Below are 26,674 nucleotides of genomic sequence, written 5' to 3'. Positions count from 1 at the left end.
TCCTTTTACCAAAGTACTTCCGTTGTCAAACCACATACCACGTGACACAGGACAAATATATCACTTTACACATTTTCACGTTCTTTCGAAACCTGTGGCGTTTTACAGGATAAGTGATGATAACTTTTTCATTTTCAGACATCCTGAATCCGAAAGAATTAAGTCCACCCATTTCAATAGGAAGAGACTTAATAGCAGCTTAAATAGGTAACAAGCTAGTTGTAGCCAAAGTCCCTGGGAATACTCAGCACAGGTGAGTAAGGGACGAAGCCTAGTGTTTTGTGATAAGCGGCATGCTATTTCACGCATTATTATGCTTACCCCGATTTCCCCACCTTTAAATTAACTTTAGCTTAAAAATGAACACTTTTACTTTACTAGAGTGAAATACATTTGTATATCCTCATTCGATAGCTTAGTCTGTGTGCTACACTGCATTGTCTTTTTCAGCATTGCCAACATAAGTTCACCCACTAAGAGTATGCTATATTTTAGTAATAGCCTATGTTGTAAAATGTGAAATTGATTTAAAAATACACATTGCCGTTGGAGCTAAATTGAACCAAACAGTTGTGTTTGCCTAATGAAACAAGCTAAGTTTGTTTGAGGGAATATCCTGGAAAACTGTATAGTCCTACTATAGTCAGTATTTAGTACGAATTACCTATGGATAAAATGTACATAATTGTAGTTAAGAACTAAACAGTTAACTGATCAAACTTAGTTGGCAGTTTTGACTTAGAAACGTAGCCTATCATGTAACTACAGGTTGCATACTTTACGTAACGCATTCTAAAAATTGACTAGGTGATCGCACACACCAAATAAGACAAACTTAATGATAATGGTTAGTGTTTTATAACACACGTCAGTTCAAAACAAAATTCTGCTATTTGTATCCCTGTATTTGTGTAGACGCATCTTGATGTTGGTACACTTTCCTTATCAATTAAACAATAACAATTTGCTATTATTAGAAACAGTATGGTAGCATTTGAAATTGAGTTATTTCATCTTAAATAGGCCCACGACATTGAGACTTTTAGGATTGTTCAAACCAAAACCATTAAAAGCGAACATCAGCACAAAAGAGAACACAGATACACAGATACAGATATGAGTGTTCTATCAAGGATTCGCGCATAACATGGAAGAAAACACAGAGGCACATATACAGTAATTTTATTGTGGATGAGTTGTGGAGGGTTAGGCTACAATCAAGCACGAATTATTACCAATTAGCCTACTGCACTGTTCTCCAGACTGACTTAACCTGACAACAAAGCTAGCACCAAAGGATAACAAGGGGAAAACGACGGGTGGTTTCTGTCTTTACGCTTTTTAAAATATAATTTGGTTTGGTACACTTTCAGTTAATACGCTGTACAATCACATATGCTGCTGATTTGTGAAATGTGTAAACGCGCATTTAGATTCAGTGACCCCATAGGCTACTGAATGTTGAATTCATTGATTGTTTCTCGTGGTTCTTTGGTTGCCTATTAGCCTACCGCTCCGGCTATTTGTAATTCCATATTTATCTAAGCTCAAATAAACCGGGGAAGTGTTTAAATTACGTATATTGTCTTTTATATTCTAATAATTTCATTTACGCGCGGTTATGGAAGAATATATAGACAGGTGAATGGAAAACAATTGCAAATTCGGCTAAATCAACTGAACTTTCCAAATCATTTCCCCAAGACTGCGTGTAATTGACAAAGGGTGCAAACTCTAAACAAATAGTACACAATAATTAATATACACATGGTGTATTTGATAGTCTGTATATTGAGAAGCGTTCTTATTTACACAAACGTGATGCATAATAAGAATATACTTTCATATTCATCCAATGAGCATTTTATTATATACATACAGACATGTAGCGCATGTTTTAAAAGTTTTCTTTGTTTTGTTTTTTTTTAATCAATGCCCATACACGAAGTTAGTATTCGGTCTTATTATAAAGATTGTACAGCGGTAAAGCTGACAGATTGCCTGGGTAGTATAAAGGCGTTGGGAAAGCAATAGACCTAGGAACTGGAACCCGTAATAGGGAATTGTCTCGAAAAACAAGCGGCATCCCAACTAGAGTCTGTGCTGAGGCGTGTGCCATATTCGCTGCTTCCAGTTCTGCCGAGAGTTGTCGTTTCCATTTGTTCCGGCGGTTTTGGAACCAGGTTTTCACCTGAGTCTCTGTCAGTTGTAGACTAGAGGCAAGGCAGGCCCGCTCGGAGCTACTCAAGTAGCGTTTCATGTCGAAAGTGGACTCGAGCTGGTACACCTGACTCCGCGAAAAAACAGTGCGGGTCTTCTTCTTGCCCGAGTTATTGTGTTTGTCCTCACCGTCTCGTGGCCTTTCCTCAGAAATAGATGATATTTGGCTACACGGTCTCTCTCTGTCCTCTCTGTAGTCCTGAAACAGAGCGTGAGTCAAATGCTGCCGCCTTTCTACAGCAGATTGCCCTTGCGTAATTCCTTTGGTGGAGTCTACAAGAAGAAACAGATAATAAACATAATTATACCAGTGACAACAGCATGCATTTATGCATAATATTGTAAATTTAGAGGAACAATATATTAGCACAGCATCGACATGCCTTTTTCATTTAAATTAAATGAATTACTACCCATGAATTAAATCGAATCAATTATCGAGTTTATGTGGTGTTTAAAAATAAATAAATAAAAAAAAAACATTTTTAATGAATTCATGCAAATAAAGTATGAACTTATATAGCAACATAGAGCCATTTTGTATACGTTTCAAATGCAGAACCAATCTTCAGTATTTGGACTAATTCAATATATCAATGTGCTTCAGTGGAATGAACTACTGAAATTTTAAAACGATGTAATAATTTGTACAAGAGTTCATTAAGTTTGAACTTTGACTGCTTTATCGAATGTTGAAAGGTTGTAAGTGTCCCATTAAATAAACAATATCGTATGAGTAACGCAGGTTCATTCTACTAATTAAATTAGGTTACAGTGCATGGTCGACTGGGGGAAAATATTTGTTAACTGCCTATTTAATCAATTAACGAACTCAATTCTGTTTTTAGATGTAAAAAAAAAAATGTTCTTCTTTTTTCTAATCTAGCCAAATTTTGAATAATCTGAATGTGTGCACCTAGTACTGGTGTAGATTATAAAAGGAAACGTAATATCAGGAAAGCAAAACGTAAAGATACTGAAGATGCCGACAACTGTTAACTTACTCAGGCAAGAAAAGTTGAGAGGTTCATGTCGATTGCACGGTTCCCGATCTCCGGGCTCTGAGCAGAAGCAGTCTGAAGTGTCTTCTGCTGCGCTACACTCCTCGGATGACACCGATCGTGTGCGCTTTCTCTGCAACCCTCCTTTGGAATTCTCCTTGCGCGCGCCTTCGGATGTGGTACCCAGAATGGACTGAATGGTGAAGCTGGAGATAGGGCACTTGCTACCACTGTCCTCTGTACTATTCATTCTGGATTCATAGCATTCAGGCTATAGCAACAATAGCCTTTGCGTTTATGTAGAAACGAGCGAAACGACTAACCCGTGCTCCGTGTACAATAAGATAAGCTAGTTCAAAAGGAGGCTGGACGGTTTTTAGTTTTTGTCCGTAGTCATACTTGCTTGAACGTAATCCCGCAGGCTTCCACTCGCAGTGGACTCAAAGCTGTATTGTTGCGTTGGTTCATTTTGCATGTGGGTAAGCTTCGTGTGGGCCAATCACAGCCGTAAAGTAAGACCCGGAAATTTCAAACTCGCTGCCTTTTTTACGCAGTAGAGTGAGGAATATTAAAACATAGAGATCACCACGAGCAGGCAGTCTTTTTTTCTCAGCAAAGTTTTTTTTCCCTCAGTTAGCAAATCAAATATAATAGACACTGACATACACAGACTATACACGCACACGCGCTGCTTGTAAGGTCGGGACATGCTCAAAACAAATATGCATTTGCAAATATGCATTTCGAACAACTCAAAAGAAAAACATAACAGTGGAATTTTGGACATCATCTGCATACAAATTTTCATCGTAGGATGTATGTCATCGGTGTCAAATGTTCGTATGAGAATTTAGAATTAGTATCGGCTACCTTAATCTAAACGATTACCGCTGTTTTCTCGTGTAACTCATTAACTTCTCATTGAGCTAGGCATTTTCACATTAAAGTCTAATGACATTTTTTTATGAAGGACAAACAACATAGAAAATATAGGCTAGAAAAAGCATTATATAAAAATAGCAATTCAGTAAATTATGAAAACCTATTTAGAAAAGACGAATACGTGTTTGTATTTAACCTCAACCAGTTATCATCTCTTGTGAGATTCTTAAAAGGAGGAGTCACATCTCCCTATATAAAAAAACGAGAATTCACATGAAGAAAAGTAGCCTGTTTGCCATTATGGGTCGAAGTCGTAAAATAGGTTAGCGCTGCATAGTGTTGCAAGATAACTGCTATCTGTCTTTAATTGTTAATAGCATATTATTATTATTATTATTATTATTATTATTTTATTTGCAGTGTTTTCTGGACGCCAGTTATAGAGGCTATAATGCGCCCAAATTTTGACCTCCACATAGAGCGTAATGGAAACAAATTTACCCGGACTACTGAACATATTGTAATTTTATATTGCGTTTTCATGCATTACATTGGAAGCATTTTCACATTCAAGGCATTAATTAAATTAAATATGTGTGATGGATATTTTCGGGTATGTGATGGCGAGTTTCCTCATTCTTCTCAGCTCCCCTATAAACCTAATTTAGTGGGCACGCATAATGATTGTATCCATTGTGTCGACGATAAGCATTACGAGGCATAAGAAACTAAAATACCCTCGTAAGCGAAACCCAAATGAATTGTAATTTCTACTTCATAGAAGTAGTCAACGCTTTTGTCGTTGCTAGCCTGCTAAATGAGAAGCTAATGGCCATACTGCTTGAAAGTACCGCGATATAGCAACAGAAAGATACACGGTCATCGATGCGCACTAATCTTTATTGTATCCTCAGCTGTTATCATTTATCAATGGTCGAATAACTCGATTGTAGTAATAGCCTCCTCAAGCGGCGATTTTGATCAGGACTACAACGTGGATTGTACGGTCACAACGCTCAATCATTAAGTATTAATTAGACTACGTGTTTGTTGAGCGGACGCCTTTATCTTGATGTTTACAATATCCTACATATAATGTAGTAGGCTAGTTAAGTAGGTTACTTTATAAGAAGGTATAACGGCCGCGCCCAAACGTAGAATTAAAGCCCTTAATAGCTTATTACGCAAATGGATAACGCCGTGCGTAAATCTAATGATTTTAATCTGCGTATACGCATGCCTGTTGTCAGAAGAATTTCCGGTTGTGCTTGAACAAAATATGCGACCTTCCACACCTTTAGCACATAATCTACAGATAATCTCGTACTTAATTCTCAAGCGCATGTAAATATACTTGTTCTGTGTGTTCATTTGGTCCAATTAAGGATACATTTGTTAATTTCAAGGACAATCTGCATCACCTCGGGTGGCGACACCCTGCCCAGTTAATTGATTGACAAACTGACTAGTGGGTGTGTGTTGGACCCCAGTAGTTGCCAGGTCTTGGGGGGCAGGTGCGTGGTGGGATACGTTGTTCTACTACATTAACCTTATTACGGCTTTCCACGGAGCTAGGACACTTTACAAATGGTCAGCTTTAATCATAATGTCAACTCTTAACCTGAAGTGTTAAGGATATAAGGAGTGATGGCGACCCTGACCTTTTCCCAAAACCTTTGACCCCCTTTCAAGAGAGACTGGATCCCAGCTAACCCATAATCCTTCATTTCCACATATCCAAAATAAACACTTATTCGTTATCAAACTCTTTATGGTTTTATCAACAAAACGATTTTATTTTAAGTAATGGGAAACTAACTATAGCAATGTTCTGCCAATAAAAAGTTGCGAGACATCAATATTTATAAGTTTATAATGATAATGGTGCTGGCTGCTCCGAATTTGTTTAAAATTTTGAATTGAATAATTGAGGATGTAACCTTCAATGCAAATGTCACCTATATTGCGAGCAATGCCTTGTCTTTGTGAGAGTAAATAATAATAATAATACTAATAATAATAATAATAATAATAATAATAATAATAATAATAATAATAATGTGATTTGACATAGGCAAAATGCACTTGCTTATATCTTTATCAATTTCAGTGACTGGATATTTACTGTGTATGTTAAGGTTTCAGTGAAGCATTATAAAATTCGATAACTGTACAATTGACGCTGCTTTTCAGTGTATCATTGTAACATATAGGCTAAGATAGCGTGTTCAGGAGAATATGGAATCGATGAGACACACCATTAAGCTGCAGAGCAAAACTTTGGCCTAAGTTTTTTTGTGTGCAATATTGCTATTCCTTCCGCACGCAGCAAATGCTGAGAACGGGCGAAAGTCTCCGGTAGCATGGGCAGAAAGGGTTCTCTTGGAAAGACAAATGAAGCCATGAACAGCTTTGATCTGGAAATCAAGCCTCGATAAATATAAAACACAGATCATTTACACTCGCGCTTATGATGTATGGCGCGTCCAAACTTTAAAATAAGGAAATTACCAGAGAAAATGATCTCAATAAATTTTCTAAGTATGAACGTTGATTATGTTTCGATTTTCATTCAAGGACCGGAGCCAGCTCTGTTCTTTGGTTCAGATGACATCTCCAAGCTACAAGAGAGAAACGGAGAAAGGGGGGCAGAGGGAGAGTGAATTTTCCCTACGAGCTGGAGCCCTGGAGGTACAATTTATGTAATCTGTGTCTGAAAATGAATTGGGTAATTTATTGGAAAACAGAAAGTCATGAAGATTGGATCAGTATAGCCTATCCAAGGGCTCCTATCCATCAAGTTCCAATTAACAATCTAACCATTGAGCTTTAATGGGTTTCCAATCTACTGCTCTTATAGACTCATCAATTCCTCTGGGAGAGATGAGGAAAATCGACCGCCCCATGGCGTTGCGGTGTCATTCCTCTCTGCAACTATATGTCAAATTAAAAACACAATTAAAATTTAAACTGTTTCAATCAGAGGGTGCCCTGCAACCTATGTTTCACTTAATAGAACTTTGATGAAAATCTGATGCTTACACTCAATCATGAAAGCGAATTGGGAACTCGTGGTTGTTTGAAAAACAGGTTTTTATTCGCAAACAGATTACAAATAATTTAAACTAACTGCTGAACTGGCGTAGAGCCCATGCTAAATCTATGCCTAGACTTAATCAGCGAGCGGAAGGAATTGCGTATAATGTTCTCAAAACCAAGAGCCGTGAAAAGAAAAGCCAAACTTGTATTCTGCTACAAAACAGCGTTTAGGTCTGTTGAACAGGAAGCATACGCCGAAATGCCATGTGCAGTGGAGATGGAGCAACAACCTTCAATTATGGTTAGCCTACAGGTTACTGCTGATAAATGTAATTACATTTGCTTTCCCTGTTGGCCTACTCTTGATCCTGTGCAAACGCTCACATGGAGAAACAGTTTACTAGCATGGAGTGACTCAGTGCTATTTAAAATAAGCTTTGTAGACATGTAGCCCATAATTTCATTGTTGTGTTGATTGGCAGTTTGGCTTTTCTTTGAGTGGTCATAATTCCTCTGTAGATATAGGTATCGGTATTCTTGTGTCTAAAAAATAGACCTTTTCTTTAGGTGACGCAATAAACACCTACGAGACGTGCGACGAAGGCGACGGTGTTCTATATGCTTATGTGATTTTAACTGTAAATAAATAAATAAATAAATAAATAATCAGTGTCTGTTTCGTGCGTTGTTCCGTTCTATTGGGGAGTATTGAAGTAAAAGTAAAAAATGAAAGTGAGAAATCTGCTTACCTCCCAATGCCATGCTTAAAATGTATTTTAAAAAGTTCGGACCCTTTTTGAAGTAGCCTACGCTACTGGAAATGTTCACTGCACACAACCATTTACGCGAATGAACGAGACACGAGGTGACGTTACAATTTTAAAAAAGAGTTTAAAAAAGTACATTTAACATAACATTTCACCACTTGATAAGTTACGTAGAAATGGCACAGCAGTTAGGTAAAGTAGCCCAGGTGTATGATTGTGGACTGTTCAAAATAAGGCGCGGTTAATTTTAAATGATAGCGGTGCCCCATCAGCGAATAGCCCCCCCTCCCCAACACACACGTACACACAGACGACACCCCCCCCCCCCCCCCCCGTCTCTCTCTCTCTCTCTCCCTCTCCAAAAGTTGCGCAAATGAGATTGTTGTTGAAGTGATTTTTTTCCCCTCTAAAAAACATTTATTCGGACAAATCAAGGTCATCAGCATGAACGAAACATGGACAATGGTCTGCATTTGAAACAATGTTTTCCCGTCATATTTCGATCAATATAGGCTGAAGCATACTGCTTTACAAATCTATTAATGTTCTTTAATGGGCCCATGTTTAGTTTACATGGTATATGCCAATACAAGTGATTATCGGGAAAAAAAAAAAAAAACTATTTTTTTTATAACGACGCTCCATGCGTGGTTTCATATCGGCGTTGAAAATAAGCATGCACCATTGCCTATAGACTGATTGCAAGTTTTATCTAATCTTCAGAAAATCTGGAAATTAATTATTATGCTTATAGTTATAGCTATGTATTCAGTGGATATAATATAATGTTTATAACGTTATAGCATAATTATGATTACTGGTGGATTGTGAATGTTCAATTGTGCCTCGTTTTTATGTGTATTAATTCGTTTCGTGTTTTCTATGTTTCTGTGTCGGCCTAAATTATATTTCAGTGTTATGCTTGCTAATTATACAACAGAAAATCTGCGACTTTCCACAGTCCTGGGTTTTGGTAATGCTTGTAACTTTATCTTGTAAAGTTGCCTTGTCTATCGAAACATGCAATAAGTTATTATTATTATTATTATTATTATTGTTGTTGTTGTTGTTGTATCCACGTCGGAAAGCTTCTTAATATAGTCAGGTGTTTCAATTCATGTCATTAAATAGCTGATGTTCTTGCGGTACTAGTGTTGCCTTGCAGTGATATAAGAACTGGACATGCGTTATTCGACAATTTGGGAATTGATGTAAAACCATGTAAACGACTTAGAGGAAGAGTGTGCAATGTAGACAATTTTAAGGAGCCTGTTAATAAAGATATCAATTTGTGAATTAATTTCGTTCTGATATTTGCAGTATATGAATCATGCTATTTCGCCATCATATTTATGCCTGACCTTAATACATTTGCCTGACTGCTCTGAACAACATTGTCTTCGGCAAGTCTGTGAAACACAGTTGTCTTGAATGGTCAGTCAAGTCGGTGTAGCGTAAATGAACATCTCCACAATACAGTTATCAGTGTTGAGCTCGTATGTATGCTACATCATACCATTTAGCAGACGCCGTTAGTGAGAGGGTCTGATTTTACATTCATTCCATTTCTACAGCTGGATGTTTTACTGTAGTATTTTAGGCTACCTTCCTCAATGGTGCAACGACAGCGCCCCAGTTGGGAACCCACAGCCTCTGCGTAAGTTTCCAGTGCAGTGAATTGCATTACCGCTCTGACATGTAGGATTCTAACATGGATACATACACTCTATCAGAGGAGAATGTTCAACACTAGTGTTGATATACATTGTAGTTCATTGTAAAGTTCAGGTTAATTTGTCAATGCAGTATGTCTAAGTAATGTGACATCACTGACGACTATTATCGACAGGCTCTTGTGCATGATAATAATAATCTGGCCCTTCATTTACTGTGTCAACTTTGACGAAGAGAAATATTGTTATGAAAACCTTAACATGTTAATGATATTGTTTCTCATGAGTCACTCTATCATAAAATAAGTGGAACATTCTTTGACTAAGAATAAATACGGGATAAATACAACGCTAAATTCAAGTCTAATGAAAAATAAAATTAAAAGTAATTTACATTCAAGTAATACAAAACTACTTGTAAACGATAAAAGGGAATTGCAACTTCAACTAAATGAGGAGTGAATGTGGCTAGATTCTGCCAAGGATAATGAACGCAATATGCCCTTTCTGGTGTTTTGTATTGGTAGGTATGTAATCTTCCCGATGTGTCTGCGAATGGACAAAAACTTAGGCGAATTAGAATTAAAACTAATAATAATAATAATAATAATAATAACCATCATCGTCGTCCTCATCATCATCATCACAGCGTTCTTTCCTCCTTTACTGCATGGTCCACTGTCAACGCACCTGTTGTATTTCGATCAATTAGGCTAGGTCTTATTAATTGTAAATGTTCGCTCGTCGTGTTTGTGCAAAGATGAGGCCTAACACCAAACGGTACACTTTTGAAAAAAATATTGTGATTAGATTTCTCTGGCAGGCCTACCTTATATGCTACCGTTTCCACACTCTAAATAACGCCTGAATAGCAACTAGCGAATATAGGCTAATACACTTGAATATCTACACATGGTATGTCCAGAGAATGTCAGTCACTTGCATAGCAAACATCGTAAGTTGCTTTAAAGTAGGCATACACTGGGTAAGTAATTTTCAGTTTATTTCACATCTTAATTCAGCATTACAATATAAAAAGAAGTTTTTAACCTATACAAGTGGGGCCCAACATCTGACTCTTCTCCTTAGATTGCCTGTAGGCTATATTATATACATTGAACGTGTACTCCATTATTAACAGATCACAAAGTAAATTTGAGACCAAGTAATTATTGTGATCAAGTAAATTCCAAATCCCAATAAAAGAAAAGACATTCGGTCCGTTAACACGATAGGCTACATATAATTTATACAATTGAGACATACAAAAAAATGATTGTCACCGGTTAAAGCGCTTGATCTGGAATAGAAAAAGAATTACGTCAGTGCTTTTTTGTTCCGTTTCTGTAATCCGTTTCCGAATCGACCTCGAATAATGTTTTCTTTTTTTGTGGTGTACTAGAACACAATTCACCGCTGACTGCTGTACAGCGTGTTAACGAAGCCGACAGTATTGCACAAGTATCAGAGTAACAACGAGTATCAATTCTATCTGTCCTCATAAACAAACCATTGTTCACATTTATACAAAACACCGAAGCACGTTATAGCTACATGGTTTGTGTCGTTTAAAATCGACTGGTAATCCATCCAAATTATTTATCTACAGTGCTTACAAATAAGGTATATTGAAATAATTTACTGCGATGGAATAAAATGTCTTCCTGGATCAGTTTTATGAATGATTTTGATGAACCAATGTAAATTAAATGACTATATAAAAGGATAAATAGCCCTCCAATTAATAACTTAACTGTTCATGTATGGGTCTTTCTATTGTCTTTCTGTGAAACATTTGCTGAAGTAAGGGTGGCTGATATTATTATTATTATTATTATTATTATTATTATTAAGAAGAAGAAGAAGAAGGGGGAAAGAAAAAGAAGAATGTATTTTGAATTGCACAAATGATTTCACACATTAAAAATACTGAGAATACAGTTGTTCCCTGTAAAAATGCAAGCCATTCTGTTTTCTGTTTTTTTTTTTTTTTCTTACAAAAATAATAATTGTAATATTAATTACAGCCGAAGTAATTACGAATAAATTACATCTTGAATGGTAAAACAGTGTTGCTCAGACTGGTCTCAGCAGCGGCACGGAGGTCACTATGGGGTGTGAGTAATATACCGGGTGGGGAAAGGTGAGGAGCGACTGACTGACTGGCACGTTGCCCGTAGAGTTCCCTGTCTCTGAGGCTGAGTTCTCGTGGTACAGAATGGGCACTCTCACAATCCTCTGCGCTGCCGCGTGACTCAGGTTGGCGGCCTCCAACTCTGCGGCCAGTTGCCTCTTCCACTTATTTCTTCTGTTTTGGAACCAAATCTTAACTTGAGTTTCTGTGAGATGTAAAGAAGCCGCCAGACCTGCCCTTTCCGAACTACTCAGGTAGCGTTTCATATCAAAGGTCGATTCCAGTTGAAACACCTGACTCCTGGAAAAGACTGTGCGTGTTTTCTTTTTCCGGCACGGTTTTTTATCCGGGCTGTCCTCCCTTTTCTTCCAGTCATCTACCTCGTCCTCTTTCTTTGCTTCTTCTGAATCGCTCTCTTCCAGCACGACTTCATCTGCGCTTTTACTGCCGTCATCCTCTTTGGCATCTGGGTCGGATTTGAGCACAAGATCTGGCGAATCTCTGTCTGTACCCGAAGCTGGCGAAGAGTCCCTCACACTAGCCTTCTCCACGGCTAGAATGGAAATATAATTTTTGTTAAACGTCGACAACTAAAATTGTGTTTACATATTTGATCCTCCCTCCCGTGCCATATAAAACCACAGAACAGTATTTTCTTTTTTGGAAATTATTTAGAATTTCCTCGCGAATTTCATTAATGCAACACGATTGAGAGTATGAATTATCTGCAAATTATACTAAATTAACACGTAAATAAAATAAGGTATTCAGCAGATTAATTCATACTCTTGTAGAAATTGGGAACAAATTTAAATAATCTCTTCAGCCTAACAGTTAAATAGCATACAATCATGTGTCTGCGATAGGCTATGAACGCAATAATTTCGTACAGAATGAATAAATCTATGCAAATATCCTGTAGTTAAACTGGCATTCATCATTTCTAAAAGCATCATATCAGGAATATACATGACATAAAAGTTTGTTTATGCCGTGCGATCATTTTCAAAAGTGTAGGAGAACAAAGTGGATAATATATAGATCTCACCTGCTGTCCTGTGTATATGGCCGGACGAACCCAGGGTGTAGGGGTACCACCATGCTGAGGCTCGTTCCAAGTAATGCGCCGGCAAAGCAAACCTCTGGGTCGGTATGTCAAAACGAGGAAAGCTCAGGTCCCCCACTTGGGTGAGTGAAAAACCTCCTTCTAAAACTCCTTTTGCGGAAGCAAGGAGAGGTTTAGGTTTCGACGGTTTGTTGTCACAGTTCAGCAAGTTCTTAATAGAAAAAGGCGAGTCCTTAGAGGGAGCACAGGTTTCTTGCTCTGTCTCTGGCATCGCTGCTGGATTGTTTCTGTCCGATAACCTCAGACCATAAATAACTGAAAGGCAAAAGAGAGCGAGACGGGTGAGTTTAAAGACGGAAATTGTTCGTTTAATTTCTCTTCCTTAAGTGAGCGTATCTTCAGTCTTCCTTCTGCGGATAATTACATAAATAACACGTGAATAACAACATTTGAAGTAGTATTCAGTCTACATTCAGGTACAGCGAAGATCTTCAGTAGAAATGGAATTGGTGTTCACTGCGTCGGTGTGGTGCCAGATGCTAATGATGAAATAAAAATGTCATCCCAGTTAAATGCGTTGAGTACACGGCGATTGGGCACGTACCATGGCAAATGGGATTAAAGAAGAAATGGGAAAGAGAGCGAGAGTGAGAGAGAATAGGCTTGAAGCGAAGTCCACCCTCCCTAGACCCTGTGCCGTGGCTATAGGCTGCCAGCACTCGCATGTTATTGGTCTTATATAGTCCAATTAGGCAGCAAATGAGGACAACGCTATTAGTACAAAGGGATGTGGGTTTTGCTTAAGCGCCACTAGAAGCGTAGAGGCTACATATTGTTATTTAAAATCTTCAAGGTAGTTTTGAGAATAAATCTCTAGGATTAATTTCTCTTTGGTATTTTTTGACTGGTCATTATAAATACATAATTTAATTGCTGCGGGCGAAGTTAATATTCACGAGCACATTTCTCCTTAATTAAAAATAGCGAGATAACTTGACTTGAAATAAATAAATAAATAAATAAATAAATAAATAAATACATTACAGCATTGGAAACAAGTGGTCTCGGTACCCACAACGATGACAGTGACGCACAGAGCGCGTGAGCGTGTCTATAGCCCACAAGGACCCTGAATAGCAGTCTCCTAAGAAACATTTCAAAAATGCATCATCACAGTTCCGCATTCACAGCTCAAACATTAGCACCGAAGAATTATAATTGAATAGATGGTCTGTATTTCAACTACATTTTCTGTGTCGTTTTCCTTGAAAGAGACAGCATATTAATGTAAACAGTTTTACAGAAGCCTGTTTACTAAATGTAGGCTACCAAAACAATATAATTCTTAAGACGTCCATCTGCAAGACACTTATTAAAAATTGAACAGTTGCTCACGTCTTATGTTAAAAATGTTACAGATCAAATCAAATGTAGATCAAATCAAAAATAGGAAGGAAACACGCTTAATAAACCAATGAGGTTTGATTGAATTTTTCCATGGAAGCTCATTGGTTGGTAAAGCGTGTTTAATGTTATTGATCATGACAGTTGCATATTTTTAATTTGTACAATTCCTTAATAGGATGTGAAGTATCCGTAAATTGTATTTCAATTGTGGAGATCAACACATTTTAAAAATATATTACGTATGATATAGGCCAAATGGAAATGTGCCTGTTGAATCACCCTGTGTGTATAGGCTATACAATGCAATTTGCTGGTTGATTTAGCATGTTTGACCACTAATGGAAACAGCAGCTATACCTGGACAGCTTATAGCCAATAGCATACACTAGGAAATATTATAAATGCATAGCATTTATGTACATCATCATGTAAAAAGTTGTTGAAATCACATGTAATTAACATGACAACATTAACGTGCAGTGTATTATTATTATTATTATTATTATTATTATTATTATTTACATGATATACATCTATTTATTTTAATCACTGTCCTGGTAAAAAAAACAATTTTAGTGAAGAATAGTGTGGCTTTGATTCATATTATTACAAAAAATATAGTAACTATAATAAGTATACATTATTTCTGAGAAGTTTATGCAGGCTCTCCCACAGTTAGATATAGGTCGAAGACCGAGGACCATCTCATGAACCTTTTATGTAACATGAATACATTTTGGCATGGTAAACGGGGTAATAATTTAACAGTTTTATTTGATTTTAGCTGTTCATGGTGTTTATATGCTGTTCACTTATCCAATTTTCTTTAAACTGAGCACAAGATTTAGTGGTGTTGTTTTGACTACAGTGATTCATTCTGGCTACCCATTGTTTTAACTCAACAACTACTTTCACCAAGTAGCAACATTCGTCCTCGTAGAATCATTGTTTTCATCTGCACATATTACTGCAGCAGTATTTTCACTTTTCAGCAGAAGTATATCTATAACTTAGAGTAGGGCTTTAAATGAAAGCAGGGTCATAAGAACAGCAAAGGTTAAATGAAATGTATTATATAAGCATCTGTACTTTTACTCCATGTCTTTTTGTGTGTGCTGGTGTATTCTAATAATGATATACTATTGCTATTACTGCTACTACTACGTATACTATTACTACTACTACTACTACTATTATTATTATTATTATTATTATTATTATTATTATTATTATGTACATCCTAATTTTTTGTTATCCATCTGTCATGCTAGAGGTATTTTACTGAAACACTGCACTCTTTTAAGCTTGAAGCACTGTAATCATATACCTCCAGTCACAAAACAACAGAATGTGAATTTCTGGTGAGAAAAAAATCAAGTGAGAGAGCCCCACCTGGTGTTTACCTTTGGAAAACCAGCGTTGTAACTCAATATCTGAGCAAATGTGGCGCCAGCTTCTAATGCACATGGCATAAGTAAACAAACAGAAGAATAGAAAATTAAAATACAATGATGAAATGTATCACTTTGTAACATATTTCTGTACTCCTTTTGTTCTTTTTCTCCATATTGGAATGGAATGGAAATGCTGTACCACCTCACTGCTACAATTGTGCTCAGTTCAGAAGGGTGCTAATTAGCAAGCTCTTATTTTGAAGCACATGCAGCCAGCCACATTTTTTATATTTATTTATTTAACCTTTATTTAACCAGAAAGCCTCGTTGAGATCTCTTCTTCAAGAGAGACCTGGCTAAGGTAACAGCCAGTGCATTGTCTATGTAAAACAATGGGGTACATATAACATATAAAACATACAGTAAAAAAAAATAAAAATTAAATTAAAATAAAATTAAAAAATCACAGATTGAATTTGGGTGTTGTAGCTTTATCACACAAGGCTTTTACGTGCTTCAATTACAGAGTTTTGTATGGTGCTTTTAAAATCAGCCATTGATATGAAACAGGCTAATTTGAGCTCCTTCTGTAGTTTGTTCCAAAAGCATGGCACATAATAGCTAAAAGCAGTTTGACTGAAAAAGCCCTGGGAACAATGAAAAGCATCATCATCTTTCCATCCAACAGCTACACGTTTGTGCAGTTCAGTCAGTCAGTCTGCAGGCATCTAAATGTCAGAGGCCATTGTAATGGCAACGAGGAGGGGAGGGCCCTACTGACTGCAACCTTTGGGGAATGTATTAGCAAATTATGCACCAACCATGGAGCTACAACCGCAGTTGGCACTGAATTTGATTAGGGATTGGGAGGCATATCACTACACCAAGAACTAGTTCTTTAGCTTGATCCACCACACTGCAGTTCCCATTTAATCTGTAAGATTGAAATGTGCTTTCCAAGCTTGAGAGCGAAGTTTCACAAAGAAACTTGTGCTACCTTGATAGCTGATTGCGTGCTGAATAAGTAATAATGTCTTCATTTAGTTATTTATGATTGTTTTTTTTTACTCTTATGCCTTTATATTTTCATATATTATACCCAGATACCATAAATGTGAATTAAATAAACACACAAATACTCTGACATGTAGTGACAGAAAGAACTGCTGCCAATAAGCATATTGTGATGAATGAACAACAGATAGCGATGGATAGCTTCCATGTCAATTCGTTTTATGTTGCCTTGCCATCCATCAAAAGGTAAAGGATGGCACAACTCCCTCAAGAATTCACTAAAGGGTCCTCCTTGGAGATCCCTTAAATTAGCAGTTTTGGGAAACATTGTAAAGATCTGACCCACTTAGTTAAAATAAATCATAAGAATCTCCACTGACCCTGCAGCTTGTCACTCTTGGGGGAATGGACAGCTGGTCTCTGGAGGATCTTTAAGTTGTTTGTAAAGGACATTAAAACAGATCAGATTGAACAAACTCATGAACAGTAAAGCACAAGTAAAATGAATATGTATTATTAGAGCCATAGGAAGTTCACACTTTATGTGAAGGCAACATGTGCAGATGCTATAGATAATACTAATAGAGTAGTTCAACCCTACTCTCACCCTGTTCAGTTAGGATCAGGGTGAGAGTAGGCTTTGTTGAGATAATGTATAATTAAACCAGCCATACAATTGTTTTGCATTTGTTTTTAAGTAGATGCTGTATAATACTTACCCCCCCCCCCACACACACACACACAAATATTATATATATATATATATATAGAGAGAGAGAGAGAGAGAGGTGATCATTAGCGTTAGTGGTGATTTTCTAATCATGATGAATATACCTACAGTAGTTTAAAAGCATTTGCTAATTTGTACATTTTAAGTAGGAAGTATGCTAATTATGACATTATTAAAGAACCACAGCTATTATGATGGTTGATTGTAAATGTAACCCCTGGGGAGCTAAAGCATCACTATTATAGCAGTGTTGAACCCAGTATGCGTGTGAGCTTGGACTATAGGCAAAAAAGATTGCTATCACAAGCTAAAACAGCCCTTTGTTGAAGCATTAAATGATGACTATATGCACAGCACTCTAACAATAGGCTATACCATGTAACCACTCAGTCCTTGCCCATCTTTCGTTGTGGTCTGAAGACTCATCTCTTCAGACTATACCTGAACTAACTAACTGTCACCACTCTGCAGGGCACTCCCAATCTGTGATCATTTTTATCACTTAAATCCCTCTACTTTGTTCCTATAGTACTTTCGTGTTACACACCTACCTCCTGTGCCACTTTCTTGTTACATGGTCCTCCATCCAGCACTTATATAGTACTTTGTATCATTATCTTGATGTTGTAGCTTGCCATGCCTCCTAATTTGACTTAGCATAGGCTAGGTCAGAGGGTAATGTTTACTGTGTGAACTGGACTTATGTGTTCATGGCTATGAATAACTGTTACACAATGAGAATTGTACCTTATCGGACCTGTGTATTGTAGATGTTCCAATGACCTTCGGTATGCACTTATTGTGCGTCACTTTGTATACAAGTATCTGCCAAATGAAATATAATGTATTGTAATTCAATGATATTTGTAGAAATTAGAAAACAGTCTTGCTCAACTAGAAGGAATTGCATTGCATTACTTATTAATATTGGATGTTTCGATGGCCGTACATTTATTTTTCAGGTAACATTACAGTAAGGTTCCATTAGCTAACATGAGTTCATGCATTAACTAACAAGGCATTTGTTAACATGAACAAATCATTTATTTGAATTTTACCAAATCATGTACTATTCTCTTGTAGCGTTGTTTGTACATTTCTGAGGAAAGCTGTCTGCCCCAATAAATTATATAAAAAAAGCAATGCTATAAAACTGCTGTATGCATGAAAATTGCAATTTGTGAAATGTACAACCAATTTTGTTTTGGTTCCCTCTGTCCAGTCTTGTGGCTATTTGATATACTAATACATTTCTTCTCATTATTTGTGGTTAGACACAATAGGCTGGATAAATATGACAATGAAGTACTATAACAGATGCATCAGTTTCAATACTTTAGCAGTGAGCTATAGTGTAAGTAAGTAATTTTCACAGTGAATTTAGTCTTTTGTTTTGTCTGAATACAAATCATTTTTATGTATAGCAAAACCAAAAACTATACTTTTACTTACTGTAAAAAAATACCTTGAAGAGGCAAAAGGAGTATTATTCTTTGTACATTATTTTATAGAATAATATCGGTCTATTTCTGTGCCTTTAAGGTCCAGCATGGGGAGATGTAATGTAGCTCGACTTTTATGTCATTTATTTCAAAGCCATGCTATTGATTATTTCACACAGAAAATGACAAATGGCACCTCAGAACAACATGGTCAGCAGGTTCTATCACAGAAATGGTGGCATTGCTCATGGTTTGTTAAAAGGCTCAGTTTAGATACATTATAGGTCTACATCCATCACCATCTAATGACTGGAATGATAAAAAATTTGAACCCAGCCCACCCCGGGCCCGCGCTATAACTTTTATTAGTAATTGCCTCGAGACGTTGCAATGGATTTTTTGTTTTGATATCTGGTTAGAGTTTCTCTCTGGCTTTCCATAAAATGGTGTGATGGTAACTTTAGATGAATACAAAGAAGAGGCATTGGGAAGAAGTGTGCGGGCAGTGTGTGATGGGAAACACAGAAGAAGCCTGTGGCTGGCATTTTGCACCGCTCAACGCTCAAGATGGCGTCATTTAAATGCCGCTTTTCAACATTTAAAATCTTTATGGTCTTCACCAAAAGCTCAGGCAAATTGCTGTAGTAATTGAATTAATATTAGCATATGTTGGGAGTCTTATAATGATAAACTAAAAAAAAAAAAATAATGCTGATAACAATAATGGTGATACGGTGAACGGTAACAATAATTGCCATCATTGTCTGTATTTCCATTTTCATAATTGCCATTTTTACAGGTCAGTGATGCGTGACTGAAGGCTGTTGGTAGCTTAAGGAAAATCTCACTGTATCTACCGGCCACAGACATTAGTGATTCCAATCATTTGCAGATAATGCAGCACTATTTCATATTATATAAATTCTCCAACAGCTAGACCTGTGTAAGGGCACACAAGATGTTCACTGCTGTAGGCGTCAGAAAATACCCTCTCAGTTCTCAATCCGTCTAAAGTGGTTTATACAGAGCTGGAATTAACATGATCAGCTGAACCAAGGGTGCAGTTAGCTTGGGAAGAAGTGAATTGCAATTAGGTTTGCATTTTCACTTTTCCATCTAATCACCTTTTGAACCTTTTTGGCCTGCTGATGTTCACATTGTATACTGAAATTAATTTGTGAAAACACATTCAATTTGTTTTTGTTATGATAACAAGTAACCTTGGATCAAGAGAAAATATTTATTTACATTTTTCGTTCCATTTGAAATGCCGATCATATTCATAAGCCCTGTCTTACCACTGCAACATCCTCGTGATGAATAAACGGCAAGTAGCTCATGATCAAAAACCTATTAAGTCTGAAGAAGCTGGAAACTGAAATTGTGCCTGGAAAAAATGGTCAAAGCCCTGAGAAGTGTCAGACAAGGATTGACAAAGTACCAACTGCAGAGATATGAATGCATGTGTTCACCATGCTTTAAAAATGCAGCTATTTGTAAAACATCTTGTTGCCTTGTGTAGTGTTAGTAATAGCAAAATTGTGCGCAATTTAATTTGGTTATGCAAAAAGACTGCTTACACATGTGCATGTCTTCTTTTGCATTTCATCTGCTTGGTACAGTTTATGAACTGTGTAAATACATCTGGATGCCACATCATACAGCTCTGTTTATTTTTTGATTAAAAAAAAGCATTTTTAGTGAATGAGAATATGTGCTGCAATAATATTGGAGAAATTGGTTAATGTAGATTTGCATTCCAGATACCGTGATCGATTTGAATCTTCGGATGTCAGCTGACCCTAATGGCACTTGTGAGCTGCCATTATGTTTTAATGGCTTCTTTCCATCCACAGCGTGTAAAAAGGACCATTGAAAACCTGGAAGGTCAGGGAGGTCTCGTCTTAAATTTGCAGGGTTTAAACATCGCTCTTAACTTGTAGAGGAATTCGAGCGGCCTCTCTTTGACCCAAGTGTCCTAATTGTAATTGTCTAAGTATTGATTGCTGAAGGACAAGGGTGTCCTGAGTTATGGCGTGATTAGCAACATGCTTGCTGTTTATTCAACTATAGTGAGGCTGAAGAGGAGCGGGGACGTCTCGCTGACATTGAGAGGGTGAGAAAGTGCTGTTCGTCATGTCTCTTCAAACATCTCACCACCGCTTGATTGGTCAACCGTGCCTACGAGGCAGGAAATGGTTTTGGCAGGGAGTTTTAGATCTTATGTGATAACATGCTCTTTTAAATATTATGTTCCTTGTGTAACATATCCCAACGTTGTTGTTTTTTCCCCCCAGTGATTTCAAGGTGACCTTGAACACAGTAACCTTATTCAGGCACATTTGCACATCATTTCCATTTGAAGATCGAAACTATCTAAACGAATCCTGTTGTTGTTCTTACGATGTTGGACACTGACAGTTGCTGGAAGTTTTCTGATTTGCAAACGTATTTCTGTCAAGGTTCCAAAAAACATAGCCCCCCCCCCCCCCCCCCATCTGTGCTCATCAAGCTGTGAAGATTCCTATAAAATACCGGAAGCTGTACAATCGGTCTACCTCTTGATTGAGTGGCCATGGGTGAGGCATTGGGTGAAAGTACTGAGACATTGGGTGAATTGGGTGAAAGTACTGCGCTTTCATTAGGGGGCGCTAAATCCAGACAATGCCCCATCGCCACCAGCCATACACACACTCACGCCGACGTGCGCACATGCGTACAGGTGAAGGTGTGGGTGTGGGTGTGGGTGTAGATGCACGTGTGTGCATGCAAGCTGGCCCTCCACATTTCACAGCTCCATCCGTATTCTTCCTGCCTCTCTGTGTCATTACACAGTGTAATCTGGTCTGGGGAACAGAAGGGTTCTTATCAGTGTCAGGCCGGGATATAGATATGGGCTGGGTTACAAATGGCCGCATGTGCAGGCAGGAGAGCGCACCATCAATAAAGCAATTTCTGGTGTCATAACAGCTACGCTTTCCTGCAAAGCCACCTTTCAAAAACTTTTCCCTCTGCAAAGCACTGCGGCCCCGGCCATTAGAGTCTGCTGCGAGAATTTAATGGATTCCGTACAAATAATATTCTGCTGTAATGGAAAAGGTTGAAGTCGCCGAAGACAGATGAAGTCATAAACACACGTAATTGAGAATCAAAGACCGATAAATTTTAAACTGCTATTCATTTTCTCCTCTTAGATGATGATCTATGTCGCCGAGGCGACTGGGAAATGGAAGAGATTATGAGGGAAAATTATAACAATAAATTTTCTAAACATACACCTTGATTATGCTTCGATTTTTCGGGGAAGGCCCGGGGATCGCTGAAAGCTTGCGAGCTAAATGGCGCCATAAAATAGGTCCCCGGCTCCACTGGCTTTGCTACCCAGTGTGCCTGGAGGTGTGATTTTCTCCCCCTAAATGGAGGAAATGAGTTGTGTAATATATTGCAAACTCGAGCGCTGTGAGATCAGATCAGCATATCCCATCAAAGGAACAACAATCAATCAGAGTCTAGTTAACAGCTTGAAACACATAAACCAGGGCACCTAATGGCTTTCCAATTTAATAGATTGATAGACTTATCCATTCCCAGGGGATGAATTAAGAAAATCGGCTACTTTCACACATGCTGTGGCACGTCTGACAGGGGCTGTTTTGTATGTATATAGAAATAAGGGTGAAGTTCTGACAGTTGAAAGCTTGGCGAACTGAGAATTGTTATTCAGCAGGGTGAGGAAGTGTGTGGAATGTAGGATGTGTTCCTCAGATCACCAGGTCTTTCAGGGAATGTTCTGATCTGTGAAATTACTCGTAGTACCAGCTTAAGGAGATTTTCATTGGGAACTTATACATTTGACCCCAGAAAGGTCCTCTGATTTTTTGGCAAAAGGAGAACTGTTGTTGTTGCAAACATCTGTGATAACACATCTCAGCCCCAGCACAAGAGGGCGAACCGTGACCTTCACAAAACCAAGCAAAACCTACCCACCCATTCTAGCCAGGCACAGAAAATGGCTGGAGTCTCTCCTCTGTCTGCTGGACTGAACTAGAATATCAAACAATATGATAGACGGATGTTGTATACAGGTCCATTGAGGTCAGACCTTTAGCAGCACCAGATAATGCTGCTATTTGCTCCAGAGATCCCAGCTACATAGAAGGATCTTCTGCTAACACGTTTCATGTCTGATAAGTACAGTCATGGAGGATGACTGTGTCTGCAGATATTTGTTTCCTGTCAATCAGCAGTCAGTTAAGGCCTTGAGAACAAGGTGTGTGAGCGTTTTCGCCAATCAATGACTTAAATGGATCACTGGTGCTTAAAAACACCAAAAAACAGTGGACACTACAGCCCTCTGGGACTTGATTCTGTTACTTGTGTACTAGAACATGTATCTGTTCTAGTACAACTGTCAGAACCTTGCCGGATACAGTCACTCCAGGAAACAGAGTACAAACAGATATCCTGCAACTGAATTAATGCATGCAAATGACTGGGAGCGGACACAATACAATGTGTTCAGTACTTGTGCTTGAGCAAGTGGGTTGGTTGAGATGGGACGCATCACCGGGAGTCTACTTGGGTGACCCTGTGATTAGACTGCGTGACGCAAGGCGGAGGAGATCAGCCACAGATCACAAACATTATCGCAACTACTTGTGTGACAATTGCTGTTTTGTTTGCTCTTCATCTCCCAGTCCTCCCTCTCTTCTTCTGCTTGGTAGAGTGCGCTATTACAACATGCGATTAGTATGCATGGCTTCTTCAGCTATGGGGGTGTGCAAACATATAGCATGCTGGGGGTTGGGAAAAATTCTACCTGAAAATGGGAACTGGGGCAGGTTCTTTTCTGTCAACAGCCTGCATCAATCTCACGTCCTCATGTACAGTACATCTCATCCTCTGTTGGCGAGAGAAGCAGCATCTGCTTTGCTTATCGGTAAGCTAAAATAGGCTTTCAGTCCAGCAATTATAAATGAATCTTCAGGGTTCATTTTAATTATTATTCACCTTCACACCCCCACAACAGGAGGGAGCTCCATGGAGTTTTGGCTCCACAGATTTCCCCATGAAGTCCTGAGGGCAGGGAGCAAATTAACCATTAGCCGATTTATGGTCGTAAATTACAGGTCCCCTCAGAAGGACCACAAATCAACTTGATACAAACAAAGGACCCCCTGTCTGGGTCACGATTGGAGGGCATAATTAAGAATATCACTGAGAAGGTGGAAAGACACGTCTCGTTCCATAACGCAGCAGAGGGAGGCCTGGGAGGGCTTGCCAATATATACAGAAGTTGTTTGAAAACAAGGGCTCCACGTATTGGCAAGCGTTTTACGACACTTTCAGTTCTCTTTAAAAGGTTATATTTCCTCAGTTTATTTCTCCTCAGAGGAACAAGTGTGCTGTGTTACTCAAGAAGCAGGTATTGGATAAAAGAGCTTTGCACCAGAAGAGAATTTGGTGACTAGTATAACCGATACATCTAGAAAAACGAGCAATTCTCATGCATTAAGCTATAGGTCACACGCTCCAATTAGTCAATAAGATGAAGAATTGATAGTCCCTTAAAAATCTTAAAGACATGATTTTAAAAATAATCAATGGAGAGGGGATAGGCATTAACCATTTGTGTAGTCACTACAATGGCTTCAATAACATCATACTACCATCTCTTGAACTCTTAAGAAATGTATTCTTAGACTGAGAATGGAAGTTTTATTAAGGGTCTTATTGTCTTTTGTCTTTTATCCTTAATGATTCAAGGGTGCAGTTTTTACAGCTCCTAGTCCTATTTGTATACTTATTCCTTTGAGATAGGAATGCAGGTAAGATGATGAGAGAGAGAGAGAGAGAGAGAGAGAGAGAGAGGGTGGGAGGGAAGGGGCAGACAATGAAGGAAACAGGGTGCTGCTCAATGGGAGCAATCCACATTCTGTTATATTATGTCAAGGCACACAGCAGTATCATGTATTAACAGATGACAAATGTGTACTCATAGAACATCAATTGGCCATTATTAGTGTCTATTGACATGCTGGGCCATGAAATGGAGAGGGTCTCCACACTCATTTTTCACACTTTGCTCTTTTCTCCCTGATATGGTTTTAATGTTTATTCATGTTTTTGCCCATTTATAAAAAATAAATTAAAAAATAAATAAATAAAAATAATGATAATCTACTCATGGATTAAACAATATTTAATATTAAATTAAACTGGGTCATATAAACTAGCTCAGCTCTGCAGAGGTTTACCCCAGCTCAGGCTATGAAACCTAGCCAGTATAAATTCAGTTTGCTATTAATCTGTGAAGGTCAGTACTTGTAAAGAAGCACCTGTTTTTGAAATTTGACCCACATTCTCTTATATAAAGCCGATTTTTAAGTAAAAAATAAACTCTGTCCTTTCATCAGTTTGTACTTTACATTGTTTTTCAGCAAACACTTTTTGGAAAGCAAAGCAGCTTATATTTCTTCCTCTTTCTGCTGGAAGTGGGGTAGGGAATACAAAATAACGTAACTTGTAAAACTGCATCTCATGTAACTTTTTCCAGGGTTTGTTCAGTGAGGTAATTTTTGAAATTTAATATTTATTAATGTTATTAATGGTGTTTTTTCAGTCAACCTGTGGCAAGGCATTTTCTGCACACTGAACTGACACTCACTTGTGGTAAATAATGAATTTTGGAGCTTTTCCACTGTGCTTGTGAGATCACACCCTTACAACGGCTGTAACAGCCAGAAAACATTAGCAAGGATCTTGCATTCAAGTTGTGGACATGGTTGATATGACACTGAATCAAAGAGAAAGTGGACCTCCACTGTGTTTTTCATATTTATTTGATAATTTTTTTTTTTTTTTGCCATATCAAATATCAGAAACATTTCGCAATTATATTACATTACCTCACAATACAAATAATCTAACGGGATCCTTACTTCAGGCTAAATAGAGGTCTAGCCCAACCATTGATAGATTAATAGTCTTAACATGCTGTATATTCTTTCTTTCTTTATATACTGTATAAGTGTATATATATATATATTTTTTTTTTTTTTTTTTTTTCTTCTTTTCCCATCCACATCCAGATGGGTTTTAGGTGAGATATGTCTGGGTGTTTTATAGAGTGACCCTAATAAACTGCAGTGTGGCGTGGCAGGTTTGTCACTGTCACAGGTGAAAAATGTAATTAATGGGGCCCGGAGCCGGGCTGCCCGGCGCGTTCCCTTTAAATACTTCTCCAGCTGACTGGGTTTTGCCGGAGCCCAGCTGGACACGGCCGCGGCCGATCGATAAGGTCGGGGGTCAGTCATCCCTCCCGTCATCTCCTGGCTAACGATGCCTGCAGGAGCCGCGCGCGGTCCGCCATGCCTCCATCACGGCCGTCATTAACCTCTCCCTTCTGCGCGAATCCCTCGCTCTCGCGCACCGACACCAGGCCTACGCTTTTGCAGCACAGGTAACAAGCACACACGACCACACAAACAAAGAGTCTGTGCAGTTAGTCTTTCACCTCACAGCAACGTGTACATACCGTACTGCGTATGTGTGCAGTGCACTCTTTCTCTTACTACGCACCTGCTTTCTCTTACTGCACACGACTAATGTTAACAGTCACCAAGTAGAAATCTATTTGTTTTGTCTTTTCACTTTTCTTGTAGGTAAATTAAGAGAAATGCTTTTTGATTATGTCCAGTACATTAACTTAGGCTTCCTCATGGATTAATGAAACCATGGAGGAGCTGCAACATGTCATGCATTCATTACCATTAATTTCAGTAACACTTGTTTGTATTTTTATGTGTTTCTACATATTTAAACCTAAAATGTGTTTCTACAATATTACATGTCATAAAAAATGAACTAAAATGAGCTGAACTCAACATGTTGGCATGAATGCAC

The 26,674-nt window shown here is 38.1% G+C and overlaps 2 protein-coding genes and 1 long non-coding RNA gene across 3 annotated transcripts; 1 reads left to right on the top strand and 2 right to left on the bottom strand.

Annotated features, from left to right (window-relative positions):
* The first annotated feature begins 11 nt into the window (after window positions 1-11).
* LOC135247349 (uncharacterized) lies at window positions 12-7,811 on the top strand. Its single transcript, XR_010328204.1, has 3 exons — window positions 12-253; window positions 6,681-6,794; window positions 7,710-7,811. It is a non-coding gene; the product is annotated as an uncharacterized LOC135247349 (long non-coding RNA).
* LOC135247346 (homeobox protein HMX2-like) lies at window positions 1,905-4,067 on the bottom strand. The gene is made up of 2 exons (XM_064320684.1): window positions 3,225-4,067; window positions 1,905-2,493 (listed from the first exon to the last, which is right to left on the bottom strand). Exons 1-2 carry the CDS (start codon window positions 3,469-3,471, stop codon window positions 1,949-1,951), a joined length of 792 nt encoding a protein of 263 aa, XP_064176754.1. The 5' UTR covers window positions 3,472-4,067; the 3' UTR covers window positions 1,905-1,948.
* A 2,757-nt stretch (window positions 7,812-10,568) lies between the features above and the next one.
* LOC135247345 (homeobox protein HMX3-like) lies at window positions 10,569-13,501 on the bottom strand. The gene is made up of 2 exons (XM_064320683.1): window positions 12,765-13,501; window positions 10,569-12,269 (listed from the first exon to the last, which is right to left on the bottom strand). The coding sequence occupies exons 1-2, from the start codon at window positions 13,051-13,053 to the stop codon at window positions 11,659-11,661; spliced, it is 900 nt and encodes a 299-aa protein (XP_064176753.1). The 5' UTR covers window positions 13,054-13,501; the 3' UTR covers window positions 10,569-11,658.
* Window positions 13,502-26,674: the final 13,173 nt, after the last annotated feature.

The sequence above is a fragment of the Anguilla rostrata genome, chromosome 2, assembly GCF_018555375.3.
Source record: "Anguilla rostrata isolate EN2019 chromosome 2, ASM1855537v3, whole genome shotgun sequence".
Classification (NCBI taxonomy): Eukaryota; Metazoa; Chordata; class Actinopteri; order Anguilliformes; family Anguillidae; genus Anguilla; species Anguilla rostrata.
Note: the sequence above shows the minus strand (reverse complement) of the source record. Positions and strands in the feature narration are given on the sequence as shown.

Bases quoted from the DNA above. Each gene is read 5' to 3' on its own strand.
- LOC135247346 (XM_064320684.1), bottom strand. From the start codon at position 3,471: ATGAATAGTACAGAGGACAGTGGTAGCAAGTGCCCTATCTCCAGCTTC. The intron at 2,494-3,224 runs GTAAGTTAACAG...TTCTTCTTGTAG, and splicing joins TCTCAACTTTTCTTGCCTGA to ACTCCACCAAAGGAATTACG.
- LOC135247345 (XM_064320683.1), bottom strand. From the start codon at position 13,053: ATGCCAGAGACAGAGCAAGAAACCTGTGCTCCCTCTAAGGACTCGCCT. The intron at 12,270-12,764 runs GTGAGATCTATA...TTTCCATTCTAG, and splicing joins CCATATACACAGGACAGCAG to CCGTGGAGAAGGCTAGTGTG.